The 18,657-nt window shown below is 44.1% G+C and overlaps 1 protein-coding gene across 1 annotated transcript in view; it reads right to left on the bottom strand.

Moving 5' to 3' along the window:
• Positions 1–18,657, bottom strand: part of TNMD (tenomodulin) — a 147,210-nt gene that overhangs the window by 38,703 nt on the left and 89,850 nt on the right. The window contains exons 4-6 of the mRNA XM_069746088.1: positions 16,446–16,544; positions 10,834–10,984; positions 8,899–9,047 (exon numbers count right to left, since the gene is read on the bottom strand). Coding sequence (XP_069602189.1) covers positions 8,899–9,047; positions 10,834–10,984; positions 16,446–16,544 — 399 coding nt within the window. The remainder of the gene's footprint in view (positions 1–8,898; positions 9,048–10,833; positions 10,985–16,445; positions 16,545–18,657) is intronic.

Genomic DNA, 18,657 nt, shown 5'->3' with positions numbered 1-18,657 from the left:
TTTATCCTCGCTGCCGCGTGTCTGCACATAATGAATGACATGAATGGAGAGTGAACCTGCCATGCTATAATGGACTAGGCAGCAGATTATAGAGAAGATGCAGCAGATTGATACATAGTAGGATTGTAGGAAAAGATTCTATATGACTTTTATGCATCTAAGCCCGTGGGTTTCTATGCAGAGGGGTCCATTGGGTGGCCCCTAGTAATGACTGACAGTTATCTCTGACCACCTCTTGGACTCCTAAGTCGTGAGGAGTGGACCCGTGGAAGTTCGGGTTATGGTGCCAAACACGAACTTTACTCTAAAGTTGGGCTCAGGTACCAGAACTGTACACAAACTTGAACCAGAACCTCATTGAATACAATGGGGACAAGAACTTTTGAGACAGAAAATTCTCTCTCTGCAATGGTCTTCCCCCCGGACTCCGACCATTGTGAAGGACTGTCAGGGACGTTGGCGTTTTAAGTTCGGGTTCACTCGTCTCTACTCCTAAGCATAAAAGAACAGGCATTAAATTCACTACAGATCTCACGGAATCTCGTCTCACAACCTACAGATCCATCTGCTCGGCTCCTCACGCTCTCCCACCTGCTCCCGGCAGAGCAGACACCAGGGGAACATTTCCTAAATGTGTATCTGTATAGATGTGGCCTCATGTTCACAACCAGAAGGATCGGCCCGATCATCATTTTGGCTTTGCCCCTTCCCTGTAAGACCCATAAAGCTTTGCATGGCCACGCTACTGAATATATAAGGGGTTACAAAGACTGCTCTAAACCTCACACATGTCCCGGTTAAGCGTTTGGCTAATGTAAATGTACCACTCTGTATATATGGTTATATATTGTAATGCTTCTATTGTATATAGGGAGAGTGCAGTACCAGGTTATCCCACTAGAGGGGGCACATTAGGACTAGAGAGTATAAGGATAACAACTAGTTAATATAGGAGGGGTCTACTGTGGATAAGACAGGAGCATTTCCTGTATTTAGTGTGTAGACCCAGGGAGCCCAGACAGTCCAGAAGGGCCTTAGAAACTGGGCAACATTGTGGGCCCCGTAGCATTTGAAGCTGAGAGCCCAGATGTCCAGAGCTTGGAAACTGAAGGAAACAGCAACAGTAGAATGCAGGGCAGCACCAAGATATGGCAGTTTACTATATGGGCAGATGCCCTTATGTCTGGGGTAAAACGGACTGGGGAATTCCTAAAGGTAGTGAAGCTGGACAGAAGGAGCGCTGCGGTACCGGATGAAACGGTATGACCCAGGTGCATTCTGGAAGAAGTAGGGAAAAGCACAGGAAAAGACAAGGATGTATACTGTGATGTTCCTTGTGAAATTGCTGTAACTGAACTGGACGTACTGTGAAAGAATTCAAGTAAAGTGTCTGTTATACGTTGAAACTGGACTCTGTCTCTCTTTGTGTGAACCAGCAGGAGTGAAGCCACAGCAGACCAGACGGGACCCTGATGGTGCAGGAGACATTACAGAAGGTATGCCGCAAATGGGACAGTGTATGTTTGTGTCGCTGGGCCAGGGTGTGCTCCAGCAGCTGTCATTGGGGGCCACAACTACGGTCCTGGTGCCCCTCACAAATACACGGCACGTCCTTCCTCTGGGCTGACACATTGTAACAAATCCATCTGCTGTCAGCAAAACTAGATGTGTACCAGATAAAAACAAGAATTGTTATATCTACTATCAGCAAGCAGAGATCTGGGGACCCCCAAAAGCAAGGTGTGAAAAAGTAAGTGCCCCCTGAGTGTGCTGTGAAGCGACTCCGTCACATACTGACGGCGGCTCGTTTTTCTGCAGGTTTGTATTCATTGCACTGATACAGTTAGGGCCAGAAATATTTGGACAGTGACACAATTTTCGCGAGTTGGGCTCTGCATGCCACCACATTGGATTTGAAATGAATCCTCTACAACAGAATTCAAGTGCAGATTGTAACGTTTAATTTGAAGGGTTGAACAAAAATATCTGATAGAAAATGTAGGAATTGTTCACATTTCTTTACAAACACTCCACATTTTAGGAGGTCAAAAGTAATTGGACAAATAAACATAACCCAAACAAAATATTTTTATTTTCAATATTTTGTTGCAAATCCTTTGGAGGCAATCACTGCCTTAAGTCTGGAACCCATGGACATCACCAAACGCTGGGTTTCCTCCTTCTTAATGCTTTGCCAGGCCTTTACAGCCGCAGCCTTCAGGTCTTGCTTGTTTGTGGGTCTTTCCGTCTTAAGTCTGGATTTGAGCAAGTGAAATGCTCAATTGGGTTTAGATCTGGAGATTGACTTGGCCATTGCAGAATGTTCCACTTTTTGGCACTCATGAACTCCTGGGTAGCTTTGGCTGTATGCTTGGGGTCATTGTCCATCTGTACTATGAAGCGCCGTCCAATCAACTTTGCAGCATTTGGCTGAATCTGGGCTGAAAGTATATCCCGGTACACTTCAGAATTCATCCGGCTACTCTTGTCTGCTCTTATGTCATCAATAAACACAAGTGACCCAGTGCCATTGAAAGCCATGCATGCCCATGCCATCACGTTGCCTCCACCATGTTTTACAGAGGATGTGGTGTGCCTTGGATCATGTGCCGTTCCCTTTCTTCTCCAAACTTTTTTCTTCCCATCATTCTGGTCCAGGTTTATCTTTGTCTCATCTGTCCATAGAATACTTTTCCAGAACTGAGCTGGCTTCTTGAGGTGTTTTTCTGTCTATTTTTGGTATTGATGAATGGTTTGCATCTAGATGTGAACCCTTTGTATTTACTGTCATGGAGTCTTCTCTTTACTGTTGACTTAGAGACAGATACACCTACTTCACTGAGAGTGTTCTGGACTTCAGTTGATGTTGTGAACGGGTTCTTCTTCACCAAATTAAGTATGCGGCGATCATCCACCACTGTTGTCATCCGTGGACGCCCAGGCCTTTTTGAGTTCCCAAGCTCACCAGTCAATTCCTTTTTTCTCAGAATGTACCCAACTGTTGATTTTGCTACTCCAAGCATGTCTGCTATCTCTCTGATGGATTTTTTCTTTTTTTTCAGCCTCAGGATGTTCTGCTTCATCTCAATTGAGAGTTCCTTTGACCGCATGTTGTCTGCTCACAGCAACAGCTTCCAAATGCAAAACCACACACCTGGAATCCACCCCTGACCTTTTAACTACTTCATTGATTACAGGTTAACGAGGGAGACGCCTTCAGAGTTAATTGCAGCCCTTAGAGTCCATTGTCCAATTACTTTTGGTCCCTTGAAAAAGAGGACGCTATGCATTACAGAGCTATGATTCCTAAACCCTTTCTCCGATTTGGATGTGGAAACTATCATATTGCAGCCGGGAGTGTGCACTTTCAGCCCATATTATATATATAATTGTATTTCTGAACATGTTTTTGTAAACAGCTAAAATAACAAAACTTGTGTCACTGTCCAAATATTTCTGGCCCTAACTGTACATCCTATTATTTTCTTCCTTAAATTATCCGAAAATATCATCAGAGTGGCGGCGGCGGCTTTGTTGTGTGATAACGGCGTTTTAATTAGATTAACACTTTATACGACAACTGAAATGAACAAACAAGGCGCATCTCATCCGCTGTGATGTGTTTCTGAAGGCTGAGATGTAAAAGCAGATGCATCAAAGTCCTAAAGTCCTAAAGTCCTACCTCTCACAGTCAAAAAGGTGGCAGAGGCTGTACTGAAAGGACCTGCGCCAGCTCCGAGCAAGACAAGAGCCAACGGAGGCGCTGGTGTCATCACACAACGAGCAGAAATTCACACAGGACACAGGAGGAAAATCAGGACATGACATAACCCATACACCGGAGTCATCCTGCTATAACCTGGGCACTGTCTAACATATAGTAATATGCAGTGAGCTGCTATAACCTGGGCCCTGTCTAACATATAGTAATATGCAGTGAGCTGCTATAACCTGGGCACTGTCTAACACAGTAATATGAAGTGAGCTGCTATAACCTGGGCATTGTCTAACATATAGTAATATGCAGTGAGCTGCTATAACCTGGGCACTGTCTAACACAGTAATATGGAGTGAGCTGCACTAAGCTGGGCATTGTCTAACATATAGTAATACGAAGTGAGCTACTATAATTTTGGCACTGTCTAACATATAGTAATATAGAGCAAGCTGCTATAACCTATATAATTATATTAATAGGGAGAAATGCAAGATTCTACATCTGGGCAAGAAAAACGAAAATTACATCTACATAATGGCAGAACTAAGCAACAGCACGTGTACAAAAGACTTTGTTATACTAACGGATCACAGACCTCTCATGAGTCAACAGGGTTATGCAGCATCAAAAAAGGCAAACAGTTCTAGGATGTATTAACAGAAGCATAGAGTCTAGATCACTTGAAGTAATAATCCCCCTCTACTCCTCCTTGGTCAGACCTCATCTGGAATACTGAGTCCAGTTCTGGGCACCACATTTTGAAAAAGACATCAACAAACTGGAGCAAGTTCAGAGGAGAGCGACCAGGATGGTGAGCGGACTGCAAACTACAGTGGGTACGAAAAGTATTCAGACCCCTTTACATTTTTCACTCTTTGTTTCATTGCAGCCATTTGGTAAATTCTAAAAAGTTCATTTTTTTCTCATTAATGTGCACTCTGCACCCCATCTTGACTGAAAAAAACTGAAATGTAGAAATTTTTGTAAATTTATTAAAACAGAAAAACTGAAATATCACATGGTCCTAAGTATTCAGACCCTTTGCTCAGACACTCCTATGTAAGTCACATGCTGTCCATTTCCTTGTGATCCTCCTTGAGGTGGTTCTTCTCCTTTATTGGAGTCCAGCTGTGTGTAATTACACTGATAGGACTTGATTTGGAGCGGCGCACACCTGTCTATATAAGACCTCACAGCTCACAGTGCATGTCAGACCAAATGAGAATCATGAGGTCAAAGGAACTGGCCAAGAAGCTCAGAGACAGAATTGTGGCAAGGCACAGATCTGGCCAAGGTTACAACAGAATATCTGCAGTACTGAAGGTTCCTAAGAGCACAGTGGCCTCCATAATCCTTAAATGGAAGAAGTTTGGGACCACCAGAAGTCTTCCTAGACCCGGCCGTCCAGCCAAACTGAGCAATCGTAGTAGAAGAGCCTTGGTGAGAGGTAAAGAATAACCCCAAGATCACTGTGGCTGAGCTCCAGAGATGCAGTAGGGAGATGGGAGAAAGGTCCACAAAGTCACCCATCACTGCAGCCTCCACCAGTCAGGCCTTTATGGCAGAGTGGCCGACGGAAGCCTCTCCTCAGTGCAAGACATATGAAAGCCGCATAGAGTTTGCTATAAAACACATGAAGGACTCCCATGAGAAATAAGATTATCTGGTCTGATGAGATGAAGATAGACCTTTCTGGTGATAATTCTAAGCGGTATGTTTGGGGAAAACCAGGCACTGCTCATCACCTGCCCAATACAATCCGCACATTGAAGCATGGTGGTGGCAGCATCATGCTATGGGGGTGTTTTTCAGCTGTAGGGACAGGACGACTGGTTGTAATTGAAGGAAACATGAATGCAGCCAAGTACAGAGATATCCTGGATGAAAACCTCTTCCAGAGTGATCTGGACCTCTGATGTGGCCGAAGGTTCACCTTCCAACAAGACAATGATGCTAAGCACACAGCTAAAATAACAAAGGAGCGGCTTCAGAACAACTCTGTGACCATTCCTGACCGGCCCAGCCAGAGCCCTGACCTAAACCCAATGGAGCATCTCTGGAGAGACCTGAAAATGGCGTCCACCAACGTTCACCATCCAACCTGACGGAACTGGAGAGGATCCGCAAGGAAGAATGGCCGAGGATCCCCAAATCCAGGGGGGAAAAACACGTTCCATCATTCCCAAGAAGACTCCTGGCTGTACGAGCTCAAAAGGGGCTTCTACCCAATACTGAGCAAAAGGGCTGAAGACTTATGACCATGTGATATTTCAGTATTTCTTTTTTAATAAATTTTCAAAAATTTCTACATTTCTGTTATTTTCAGTCAAGATGGGGTGCAGAGTGTACATTAATGAGAAAAAAGGAACTTTTCTGAATTTACCAAATGGCTGCAATGAAAAAGAGTGAAAAATTTAAAGGCGTCTGAATACTTTCTGTACCCACTGTATGTCCTACGAGGAATGGTTAAAGGATCTGGGAATGTTTAGCTGGAAAAAATAAGACTAAGAGGAGACTTAATAGCTGTCTACAAATATCTGAAGGGCTGTCACAGTGTAGAGGGATCATCCTTATTCTCATTTGCACATGGAAAGACTAGAAGCAATGGGATGAAACTGAATGGGAGAAGATACAGATTAGATATTAGAAAACGTTTTTCACAGTGAGGGTGATCAATGAGTGGGACAGGCGGCCACAAGAGGTGGTGAGTTCTCCTTCAATGGAAGTCTTCACACAGAGGCCGGACAGACATCTGTCTGAGATGGTTTAGTAGGTCCAGCATTGAGCAGGGGGTTGGACACGATGACCCAGGAGGTCCTGATGACCCAGGAGGTCCCTTCCAACTCTAACATTCTAGGATTCTATGACTCTATATACAGCGGGTGACATAAGGGTTAAACACGTCCCCAATCTTCTAAGTAAATCTGAAAAGCTGCTACTGATATGAAATTCTCCCAGATGACGGAACAACCCGTCCAATCCTCGCAGGCAGAGAATTAATCCATAGATGTGTAACAAATAAATAGTGCCACATTCCTGGTGGTCTCCAGAGCTCGCGCCATAACCCGGGGGCCTGCAGATTGAGGCCGGTGATTGGAATATTGGGAAGTTGATGAAGCCATTGGATGTTTCCAGCTCTTGGTCCCGCATGTGTCGTAGATCTATCGTTTTGTCACCTTGCGAGTCCACGTTGGTCTTCTCTCTCCTACATGGGGCGACGTCTCTATTCGACCATCACAGACTTCTTCCCGGATCAGTAAAGTGGAGCCAAGACGTATATGACGGCCGTGACACATATATGATGAATATTGATGACCCATCTGTCGCGCTGTTGGCGCTTGATGTACGGTGCCGAGCGGAGAATGAAAGCCGAGCGTGGGACTTTATCATCAGCGCTCGCGTTTTATCTCTAACTTTCCCTTTTAACACCTTGTGTTTTATCAAGTAAAGACATGAAGGGCTGATGAAAGCGCGGAGCTGACGGTTACTTATCGCCACATTAAAGGCTCGTTCCTTTGTCACGGATCTGTTACATTCTGGATACATCAGTTTATTATTCTCCTTCTCCCTTTTTAATCCATTTACCGGCCGCTACTGTTCCCTAATTATCCAGGTTGTGAATCAGTCCTGTTTGCATTTTTCCTAGATGTTCTGACTCCAAAGGCGTCAGATCTCCTCCATAAAACTATTAGAGGAGACGGCAGTCATTATTTACATTGATGTTCAGAGGAACGTCTGCTGCTCACAGCTGTGCGCGGCTCCGCGGAGCTCTGTGTGCAGAACAGCGCAGAGCCCGGCCGGCACGCCGCGCAGCATGCGTCACATTTACATTCTATACCTCAGGACAACAGCCGGCGCAGCAATGGCCCAGACGTGTGCAGCAAGGTGCAGGGTTAAAGGGGGTTTCCACTTTCAGGAATGTGGACCCCAAATGCTCTAAAATAACAAACAGAGACAACACCTGACCTTCTGGATCCATCTCTGGCTCCCGCCACTGCTCAGGTCTTGGAGTTTTGACTGCAGCAATGACGTCACATAGAAAGTGTACATGCTAGGCTGCATCCAATCACTGCGGCCGTCCAATCACTGCAACCATCCAATCACTGCAACCGTCCAATCACTGCGGCTGTCCAATCACTGCAACCATCCAATCACTGCGGCCATCCAATCACTGAGGCTGTCCAATCACTGCAGCCATCCAATCACTACAACCGTCCAATCACTGCGGCCGTCCAATCACTGCAACCGTGCAATCACTGCGGCCGTCCAATCACTGAGGCTGTCCAATCACTGCAGCCATCCAATCACTGCAACCGTCCAATCACTGCAACCGTCCAATCACTGCGGCCGTCCAATCACTGAGGCTGTCCAATCACTGCAGCCATCCAATCACTGCAACCATCCAATCACTGCAACCGTCCAATCACTGCAGCCGTCCAATCTCTGCGGCTGTCCAATCACTGCAGCCGTCCAATCTCTGCGGCTGTCCAATCACTGCAGCCATCCAATCACTGAAGACACAAAAGAGAATAGTAAAACCAAAAACACTCAGTTTGAAAAAATGTTGCAGTAATCCGCAAGTGCTAGTAAAAGATGTAAAAAACAGGGTATATGGTTGATACGTTATTTGCAAAAAATGTATATTAAGCTGCTCTACCAATCTTCACGGTATACCCTTATCAGAGCAGTCCTAACTAATGTCCAATCACTGCAGCTGTCCAATCACTGCAACCGTCCAATCACTGCAACCGTCCAGTCAATAAAAATGACATTTTGCCTTGAATTTAGGGAAACTATTTTCTATGTTAGTTGTGTTTATCTATCTATTATCTATCAATTATATAACTATTATCTATTATTTATCTATAATCTATTATCTGTTATCTATTATCTATCAGTTATCTATCTATTATCTATCAATTAAATAACTATTATCTATTATTTATCTATAATCTATTCTCTATCTATTATCTATCAGTTATCTATCTATTATCTATCTATCGATTATCTGTTATCTCTCTATTATCTATCTATCCATCCATCTTGTATTCTTCCGGCAGGGTGTGGATCCTTGGATGTGCGGGGGTGGCAGATGACAGGGGCGTCTTTAGAGGTGGAATATGCTGCCTCCCCTCCCCCGCCACCTCACTATGTACATGATATACATTACTTGCACTCACGTAGTCATTGATGGGTTGATCCTCCTCGGTCAGAGATCTGGAGTGACGTTTGCCGCTCTGCTTGTCTCCTCTTTGATCTTCAGGTTGAAGTGTTTGTTCTGCTGCCGACTCCTCGTCTCCCTCATCATCAAAATCTCCAAATTCAGGAGCTTTAAAGAAAAAAAAATGGTAAATTACAGACAATGAGAAATTATTCCTTAAAAAAAAAAGTCCATATTTTATTTTTTTAAATCTGTGCCGTCGCGTCTGCCTCTGGGAAAGCTGAGTGACAGCTGGAATGATTCCTGGAGCGCTTCAGCCGCCATCCAGGTAAGTGACGGCTCCACCAAGGGTGTAAGTGCCATGAAGAAGGAGCAGGCAGCGGTCCGGGGCCCAATCTATTTTCTGTGGCTTTGGGGTACATGTCTTGCCGTGTACACCACCTGTATGGAGGTCTCTGATCATTTTGCTAATTGCACCTCCCCCACACCGGTGATGTGACAATTATGAAATTAATCACCGCTTCTAATAAACAATAGTTTGTATTTTCTATAAGGGTCTGTGCACATGATGTGGATTTTGCTGCGGATCCGCAGCAGTTTCCCATGAGTTTACAGTGCAATGTAAACCTAAGGGAAACAAAAAACGCTGTGCACATGCTGCGGAAAAAAACGCGCGGAAATGCAGCGGTTTACATTCCGCAGCATGTCACTTTCTGCGGATTCCGCAGCAGTTTCAATAGAAATCCGCAGTTGTAAAACCGCAGAAAAACCGCGGTAAATCCGCGGTAAATCCACAGCGGTTCTCCACTGCGGAGAAATCCCAAGTACGTGTGCACATACCCTAAAGGAGACGTGAGCGGATTGTCGGCATCAGCAGAGGATTGTAATAATTATCTGTAATTACTAATCCGGCGGAGAGTCGCTTCATGTAAATGATTATTCCGTGACGTCGCCGCTCGCATCAACATTTCCAGTCGTTATATCCAGTCCAATTTCTTGTTTTTATTTCTGCCCTTTTTGGATTGTACTTTATGTGTTGTCTTCCGCCGTTCACCACTGTGGGTATGGTTTTTTGTACCAAATGTTTGCAGTCAGTTTATCAATTATGACATTTAAAAAGTCTCTAAATGTTTGAACAAATTAATTCTAGTTCTCCCGAAGTGATTTCTTCTTACAGCAGTAATTCTTGTACTAATATTACAGCTACTTGCGACACATTTTAATGGAACTTACAACTTTTTGCTAGAAAAAGGCACAAAAAAAGTTAAAGACAAACAAAGAATTTTTCATTTTGCACAAAATTCATGAAGTGCATTTGCAATTTTGAAGAATTTGGAGCAAAAAAACATCAACAAATACCACAAAATAAAAATAAAGGGTCTTAATAATAATAAAAAAGCATAATTGATGAATTGGGATATTATGTTTTAATAAAGCAGCTTCCAAAGGGGATGTACAATCCACTTACCCCAAACTATAAAATATCACATCAGACTTGTGCTATAGGAGCAATGAATGAGTGGTGAATAGCGACATGAACGGACGTGACCGGTAAGTTGGATGACATCTCCTGTAGGTGTGATGGCGGCTATAGTAGCAGTGGCCCAGCCTTCCACAACCATCGGTCTGCGCTAGATACATAGTGTTATTGTGCACACACTGCAGATTTCATCCCAATCCTGGGTATCATATAGGCAGCAAAGCAAAGGAAAATGTCAGACGTTCCAGATTCGCCCTTATTCATTTCTCCTTAAAAGCTTATCAGTTTGGCATCATACAAAGACTCGGATACATTTCTCTCGCATGGTATTTGTTTCTGAATGTTGGAGCACTCTGGCACACATTGTCATATATGTGGCCTCTTTTCAGATACGTCATCTTTTGCCAATGTTGAAGTCTGCACACATTAGTAAATCTACCAACAACATTCTTCTAAAATGACCCTTTCTATTACCTGCAGGAGAAGCAGGAAAGATCCAGTGCACGGACTTATTGTGACAAAGCTCCAGGATTCTGGAATTCTTCAGGAAATCTTTGTCCCCTATAGGATTCTCGGAGGGGATCCAGAACATGGACTGTTCATAGATTGTGGTGATGTCCCCATCCTAAAGTGGGGGAGAGAAAAGAAAGAAGAAAACTATTCAAAAGACTGTTTTACAGCAAGGTACTGTATTATCCTTCCTCCCTTCCTTTGCTCCTTCCTCCCTTCCTTTCTCCCTTCCTCCCTCACTTCGTCTCTCCCTTCCTCCCTTCTTCCCTCCCTTCCTTTCTCCCTCCCTTCCTTCCTCCCTTCCTCCCTCCCTCCCTTTCTCCCTCCCTTACTTCCTTCATCCCTTCCTTCCTCCCTCCCTTCCTTTCTCCCTTCCTCCCTCCCTTCCTCTCTTCCTTTCTCCCTTCCTCCCTCCCTTTCTCCCTTCCTCCCTCCCTTCCTTTCTCCCTTCCTCCCTTCCTTCCTTTCTCCCTCCCTTCCTTCCTCCCTTCCTTTCTCCCTCCCTCCCTTTCTTCCTTCATCCCTTCCTTCCTCCCTCTCTTCCTTTCTCCCTTCCTCCCTCCCTTCCTTTCTTCCTTTCTCCCTTCCTCCCTCCCTTCCTCCCTCCCTTCCTTTCTCCCTTCCTCCCTCCCTTCCTCCCTTCCTCCCTCCCTTTCTCCCTTCCTCCCTTCCTTCCTTCCTTCCTCCCTCCCTCCCTTCCTCCCTTCCTTCCTATCTTCCTCCCTTCCTTTCTCTCTTCCTCCCTTTCTACCTTCCTTCCTTTCTCTCTTCCTCCCTTCCTTTCTCCCTTCCTTTCTCCCTTCCTCCCTCCCTATCTTTCTCCCTTCCTTCCTTTCTCTCTTCCTCCCTTCCTTCCTTTCTCTCTTCCTCCCTTTCTCCCTTCCTTCCTTTCTCTCTTCCTTTCTCCCTTCCTCCCTCCGTTCCTCCCTTCCTTCCTCCCTCCCTTCCTTTCTCCCTTCCTCCCTCCCTCCCTTCCTTTCTCCCTTCCTCCCTCCCTTCCTTTCTCCCTTCCTCCCTCCCTTCCTTTCTCCCTTCCTCCCTTCCTTCCTTTCTCTCTTCCTCCCTTCCTTCCTCCCTCCCTCCCTTTCTCCCTTCCTCCCTCCCTTCCTTTCTCCCTTCCTTCCTATCTTCCTCCCTTCCCTTCTCTCTTCCTCCCTTTCTACCTTCCTTCCTTTCTCTCTTCCTCCCTTCCTTCCTCCCTTCCTTTCTCCCTTCCTCCCTCCCTTCCTTTCTCCCTTCCTTCCTCTCTCTCTTCCTCCCTCCCTTCCTTTCTCCCTTCCTCCCTTTCTCTCTTCCTCCCTTCCTTCCTTTCTTCCTCCCTCCCTTCTTTTCTCCCTTCCTCCATTCCTTCTTTTTTCTCCTTGCTTCTTTCATCTCTTCCTTTGCTTCCTATTTCCATCCTTCCTATCCTTCCTTTCTCTCTTCTTCCCTTTCTCCCTCCCTTCCTTTCTCCCCTCCTTCCTTTCTCCCTTCCTCCCTTCCTTCCTTTCTCCCTTCCTTCCTTTCTCCCTTCCTTCCTTTCTCTCTTCCTCCCTTCCTTCCTTTCTCTCTTCCTCCCTTCCTTCCTTTCTTCCTCCCTTCTTTTCTCCCTTCCTCCATTCCTTCTTTTTTCTCCTTGCTTCTTTAATCCCTTCCTTCCTTCCTTCCTCCCTTCCTTTCTCTCTTCCTCCCTTTCTCCCTCCCTTCCTTCCTTCATCCCTTCCTTCCTCCCTCCCTCTCTCCCTTCCTTCCTCCCTCCCTCTCTCCCTTCCTTCCTCCCTTTCTCTCTTCCTCCCTTCCTTCCTTTCTTCCTCCCTTCCTTCTTTTCTCCCTTCCTCCATTCCTTCTTTTTTCTCCTTGCTTCTTTCATCTCTTGATTTCCTTCCTTTTTCCATCCTTCCTATCCTTCCTGTCATCAGACATATCTTCCTGAAGACGATTTCTAAAATCTGACAGGTTTGAATGGAGCGTCAGGATTGTGGCTGCACAGAAGCTTCTCATCTGTATACAATGTATCTTCTCATTTCCTTTATTTGTCCTTCAAATGCTACATTGTAACAGAGACGACAATACAGATGTTTCCACAACTGTTTCATCTGGGAAATTTGTACAGAAACAAAATGTTTCACAATAAAATATAATCAAGAAATGGAAACTTTCTCATAAATCCAAAGGAGGAAATGTAATTGTCCCCACATGTGCGAGGGTCCCGCGCTGCCGTCCAATGATGGATTGTTCTCCGGCTTTTGTTCTGTTTATTGTTAGTTTGTGAAATTGATTTATTGTCTTTGTTTATGGAAGATATAATGTATAATAATGGATTTTCTGTTCATTATTGAGGGGGCGACATCTGGGGATGGGAGACCCCTGTAGAGAGTCCATTCAATTTTCTGCAATTCACTTCTGTAATAATGCAAAACTATTACGGTATGTCTTTTTTATGTGAATCTCTCAACTATCACCAAGAGCTTACCACAGCACAGTGGCTCAGTGGTTACACCAATACAGTCACTCAATGGCTTCTCCAGCACAGTGAACAAGCGGTGTCACATCTGCACAGTGGCTCAGTGGCTATTACAGAACAATGGCTCAGTGGTTACTCCAGCACAGTGGTCTAATGGCGACCTCAGAACAGTGATACAGTGGAACCTCAGCAGGGTGGCTCAGTGGACTTTCCAGAACCGGGGTATAGTGTAAATCTCAACACAATGGCTCAGTATCTTCTCCAGCCCCGTGGTAACCATAGAACAGTGGCATAGTTGTGACTACAGCGCAGAGGATCAGTGGTTACTCCAGAACAGCGACTCAATGATTACTCTAGCAATTTAGCTCTGTGAGCACTGTAGCCAAGTGGTGACTTCAGCACACTGACTCAGTGGTTACTCTACCATAGTGGCTTAATAACTAAGACTACGACAGTGACCCATGGATATCCCAGAATGACTCAGTGGTTACCCTAACACAGTGAGTCAGTGGTGACTCCACATCAGTGACTATGTGGCTACTGCAGCCCAAGGGCACAATGCTTACCTTAGTATATTATTTACTGCAAAACATTGGTTACACCAGCAGAGTGGCTCAGTGGTTATCCTACTATGGTGCCTTTACTAAGACTACAACATTGACCCCATGGATATCTCAGTACGGTGACTCAGTGGTTTGACTAGCAGAGTGGCTCAGTGGTTACCTGCTGTAGAGGCTATAGCAGCATGGTGACTTAGTAGTTGTCAGCATATCCTCAGTATTGTGACTCAATGGTTTGACTAGCAGAGTGGCTCAGTGGTTACCCTGCTGTAGAGGCTATAGCAGCATGGTGACTTAGTAGTTGTCAGCATATCCTCAGTATTGTGACTCAATGGTTTGACTAGCAGAGTGGCTCAGTGGTTACCTGCTGTAGAGGCTATAGCAGCATGGTGACTTAGTAGTTGTCAGCATATCCTCAGTATTGTGACTCAGTGGTTAGAACAGCAGAGTGGCTCAGTGGTTACCCTGCTGTAGAGGCTATATCAGCATGGTGACTTAGTAGATCTCAGCATAAACTCAGCATAGTGGCTCAGTGGTTAGACCAGCACAGTGGCTCAGTGGTTACCCTGCTGTAGAGGCTATATCAGCATGATGACTTAGTAGATCTCAGCATATCCTCAGCATAGTGGCTCAGTGGTTAGACCAGTAGAGTGGCTCAGTGGTTATCTGCTGCAGAGGCTATATCAGCATGATGACTTAGTAGATCTCAGCATATCCTCAGCATAGTGGCTCAGTAGTTAGACCAGTAGAGTGGCTCAGTGGTTACCCTGCTGTAGAGGCTATATCAGCATGGTGACTTAGTAGATCTCAGCATATCCTCAGCATAGTGGCTCAGTGGTTAGACCAGCAGAGTGGCTCAGTGGTTACCCTGCTGTAGAGGCTATATCAGCATGATGACTTCGTAGATCTCAGCATATCCTCAGCATAGTGGCTCAGTGGTTAGACCAGCAGAGTGGCTCAGTGGTTATCTGCTTTAGAGGCTATATCAGCATGGTTACTTAGTAGATCTCAGCATATCCTCAGCATAGTGGCTCAGTGGTTAGACCAGCAGAGTGGCTCAGTGGTTACCCTGCTGTAGAGGCTTTATCAGCATGATGACTTAGTAGATCTCAGCATATCCTCAGCATAGTGGCTCAGTAGTTAGACCAGTAGAGTGGCTCAGTGGTTAGACCAGCAGAGTGGCTCAGTGGTTATCTGCTTTAGAGGCTATATCAGCATGATGACTTAGTAGATCTCAGCATATCCTCAGCATAGTGGCTCAGTGGTTAGACAAGTAGAGTGGCTCAGTGGTTATGTGCTGTAGAGGCTATATCAGCATGATGACTTAGTATATCTCAGCATATCCTCAGCATAGTGGCTCAGTGGTTAGACCAGTAGAGTGGCTCAGTGGTTATCTGCTGTAGAGGCTATATCAGCATGATGACTTAGTAGATCTCAGCATATCCTCAGCATAGTGGCTCAGTGTTTAGACCAGTAGAGTGGCTCAGTGGTTATCTGCTGTAGAGGCTATATCAGCATGGTTACTTAGTAGATCTCAGCATATCCTCAGCATAGTGGCTCAGTGGTTAGACCAGCAGAGTGGCTCAGTGGTTACCTTGCTGTAGAGGCTTTATCAGCATGATGACTTAGTAGATCTCAGCATATCCTCAGCATAGTGGCTCAGTAGTTAGACCAGTAGAGTGGCTCAGTGGTTACCCTGCTGTAGAGGCTTTATCAGCAAGGTTACTTAGTAGATCTCAGCATATCCTCAGCATAGTGGCTCAGTGGTTAGACCAGCAGAGTGGCTCAGTGGTTACCCTGCTGTAGAGGCTATATCAGCATGGTGACTTAGTAGATCTCAGCATAGTGGCTCAGTGGTTAGACCAGCACAGTGGCTCAGTGGTTATCTGCTGTAGAGGCTATATCAGCATGGTGACTTAGTAGATCTCAGCATATCCTCAGCATAGTGGCTCAGTGGGTAGACCAGCAGAGTGGCTCAGTGGTTAACCTGCTGTAGAGGCTATATCAGCATGATGACTTAGTAGATCTCAGCATATCCTCAGCATAGTGGCTCAGTAGCTAATCCTGTGGAATGGCTCAGTGGTTAGTACTTTTGCCTTGCAGCAGTGTGTCACTTGCATGGAGCTTGCACGTTCTTCTGTTCTCTTGTGCATTGCCTCCAGCTTCTCCCATTTCTCTTCACACCAGAGGGAAACTGTCTCCCTGTGAATCTGTCCCTCGTGTATGAGAAATATAATGGAGGCTAAAGGAAAGCGTAAATGCCGTTCCTCCAGCACTTCTAGGACTCTTTCCTTGTCATCTGTCTACTCCATCACATAAAACTCTCAGGGCGCAATGTTAATGGGATATGGAGAAAGGACGTTCATGGCGATCCGCAGGCGAATGGAGGAAACGCGCGACTTTTCCGTTGTTCTTCTGAATATTCTGTGAAGGCAATGCTCGGCTGGTCACCACTGGGGCATTGCTGGTGAGAAGGGCCTGGAAGAGCATTCCTGCTTATAAAGAGCCTCACACTGCTGGTTCCACCATAATAAAACGTCCTGTAAAGGAGAGAAAACATTATAGGGCCTCACCTCAAACTGCAAATCGGATTCTTCTACTACTGGGATTTCTTTGCTCTGAGTCTTGATGAAACATTTTTCAAGTCCAGCAAAGTAGATGGCGGTAATTCCCTAAAAATAAACCCAAGGCATTAAAGCATGAAGCTGATGGGATACAAGAACTGTGCAAGAATCCAGATTGGTCCTTCTCCAGGACAAAGCGAGAACAGACGGCAAAACATTGCCTCTATAGAAGGTATCAAAGGAGGCATGGAAGTGGTCAACTCGACCCATGAAGCAGAAGATTGCACAGGCAACTACAAGGAAGATCGTAGCCAGTATAAAAGCAGAAGAACGGAAAGAAGCAGCAATTTATGGCGAATCTGGATAGTGAGAGGAAGCCAGAGCTCAGCAATAGAGATAGGAGAGAAAGCCAAAAAACACTGAAGACACTGTACAGATAGTGTGTGACAGCACAGCGGCGATAAAGAGCTGCCATCAGATACACTAAGGCTGTGTTCATACAGTAATTCCAGTAATAGACGACAATAATTGCTGCATTAACCGATCCGTTGCCCATTGACTACAATACCAAACACAGATCCGGCAGAGAATAACAAAATAAAAAGTTACTTCAGCACTATTTATTTATTTCACGATTTCTACTGGTTCCATCAAAAAAGATCATTACTGGACATGTGAACACAGCCTTAGGCAGCGCTTACATTCCAAAGTGTAAAACATTTTAATATCGAGAAGAACTAGATGTATCACACAAATGTTATTAGTGTAATTAGAGGCTTTGCCACAATTAAGAATCTTTCGGAAAAAACGTTAAGCAGCTAGTCAATTTAAATTTATAAACATCCCGTCATCTCCAATACGATCCACTATGAAATGTGGTATAATACTGCTCCTATGTACAAAAAAATAACTGCTATAATACTGCCCCTATGTACAAGAATATAACTACTATAATACTGCTCCTATGTACAAGAATATAACTACTATAATACTGCTCCTATGTACAAGAATATAACTACTATAATACTGCTCCTATGTACAAGAATATAACTACTATAATACTGCTCCTATGTACAAGAATATAACTACTATAATACTGCTCCTATGTACAAGAATATAACTACTATAATACTGCTCCTATGTACAAGAATATAACTACTATAATACTGCTCCTATGTACAAGAAAATAACTGCTGTAATACTGCCCCTATGTACAAGAATATAACTACTATAATACTGCTCCTATGTACAAGAAAATAACTGCTATAATACTGCCCCTATGTACAAGAATATAACTACTATAATACTGCTCCTATGTACAAGAAAATAACTGCTATAATACTGCCCCTATGTACAAGAATATAACTACTATAATACTGCCCCCTATGTACAGAATATAACTACTATAATACTGCCTCTATGTACAAGAATATAACTACTATAATACTGCCCCCTATGTACAGAATATAACTACTATAATACTGCCCCCTATGTACAAGAATATAACTACTATAATACTGCCCCTATGTACAAGAATATACCTACTATAATACTGCTCCAATGTACAGGAATATAACTACTATAATACTGCCCCTATGTACAAGAATATAACTACTATAATACTGCCCCTATATACAAGAATATAACTACTATAATACTGCCCCTATGTACAAGAATATACCTACTATAATACTGCTCCTATGTACAGGAATATAACTACTATAATACTGCCCCTATGTACAAGAATATAACTACTATAATACTGCCCCTATATACAAGAATATAACTACTATAATACTGCCCCCTATGTACAAGAATATAACTACTATAATACTGCTCCTATGTACAAGAATATAACTACTATAATACTGCCTCTATATACAAGAATATAACTACTATAATACTGCTCCTATATACACGAATATAACTACTATAATACTGCTCCTATGTACAAGAATATAACTACTATAATATTGCCCCCTATGTACAAGAATATAACTACTATAATACTACTCCCTATGTACAAGAATATAACTACTATAATACTGCTCCTATGTACAAGAATATAACTACTACAATACTGCTCCTATATACAAGAATATAACTATTATAATACTGCTCCTATCTACAAGAATATAACTACTATAATACTGCTCCTATGTACAGGAATATAACTACTATAATACTGCCCCTATGTGCAAGAATATAACTACTATAATAC

This window comes from Ranitomeya imitator, chromosome 2 (assembly GCF_032444005.1).
Source record: "Ranitomeya imitator isolate aRanImi1 chromosome 2, aRanImi1.pri, whole genome shotgun sequence".
Classification (NCBI taxonomy): domain Eukaryota; kingdom Metazoa; phylum Chordata; class Amphibia; order Anura; family Dendrobatidae; genus Ranitomeya; species Ranitomeya imitator.
This window is presented reverse-complemented; position numbering and strand designations above follow the sequence as displayed.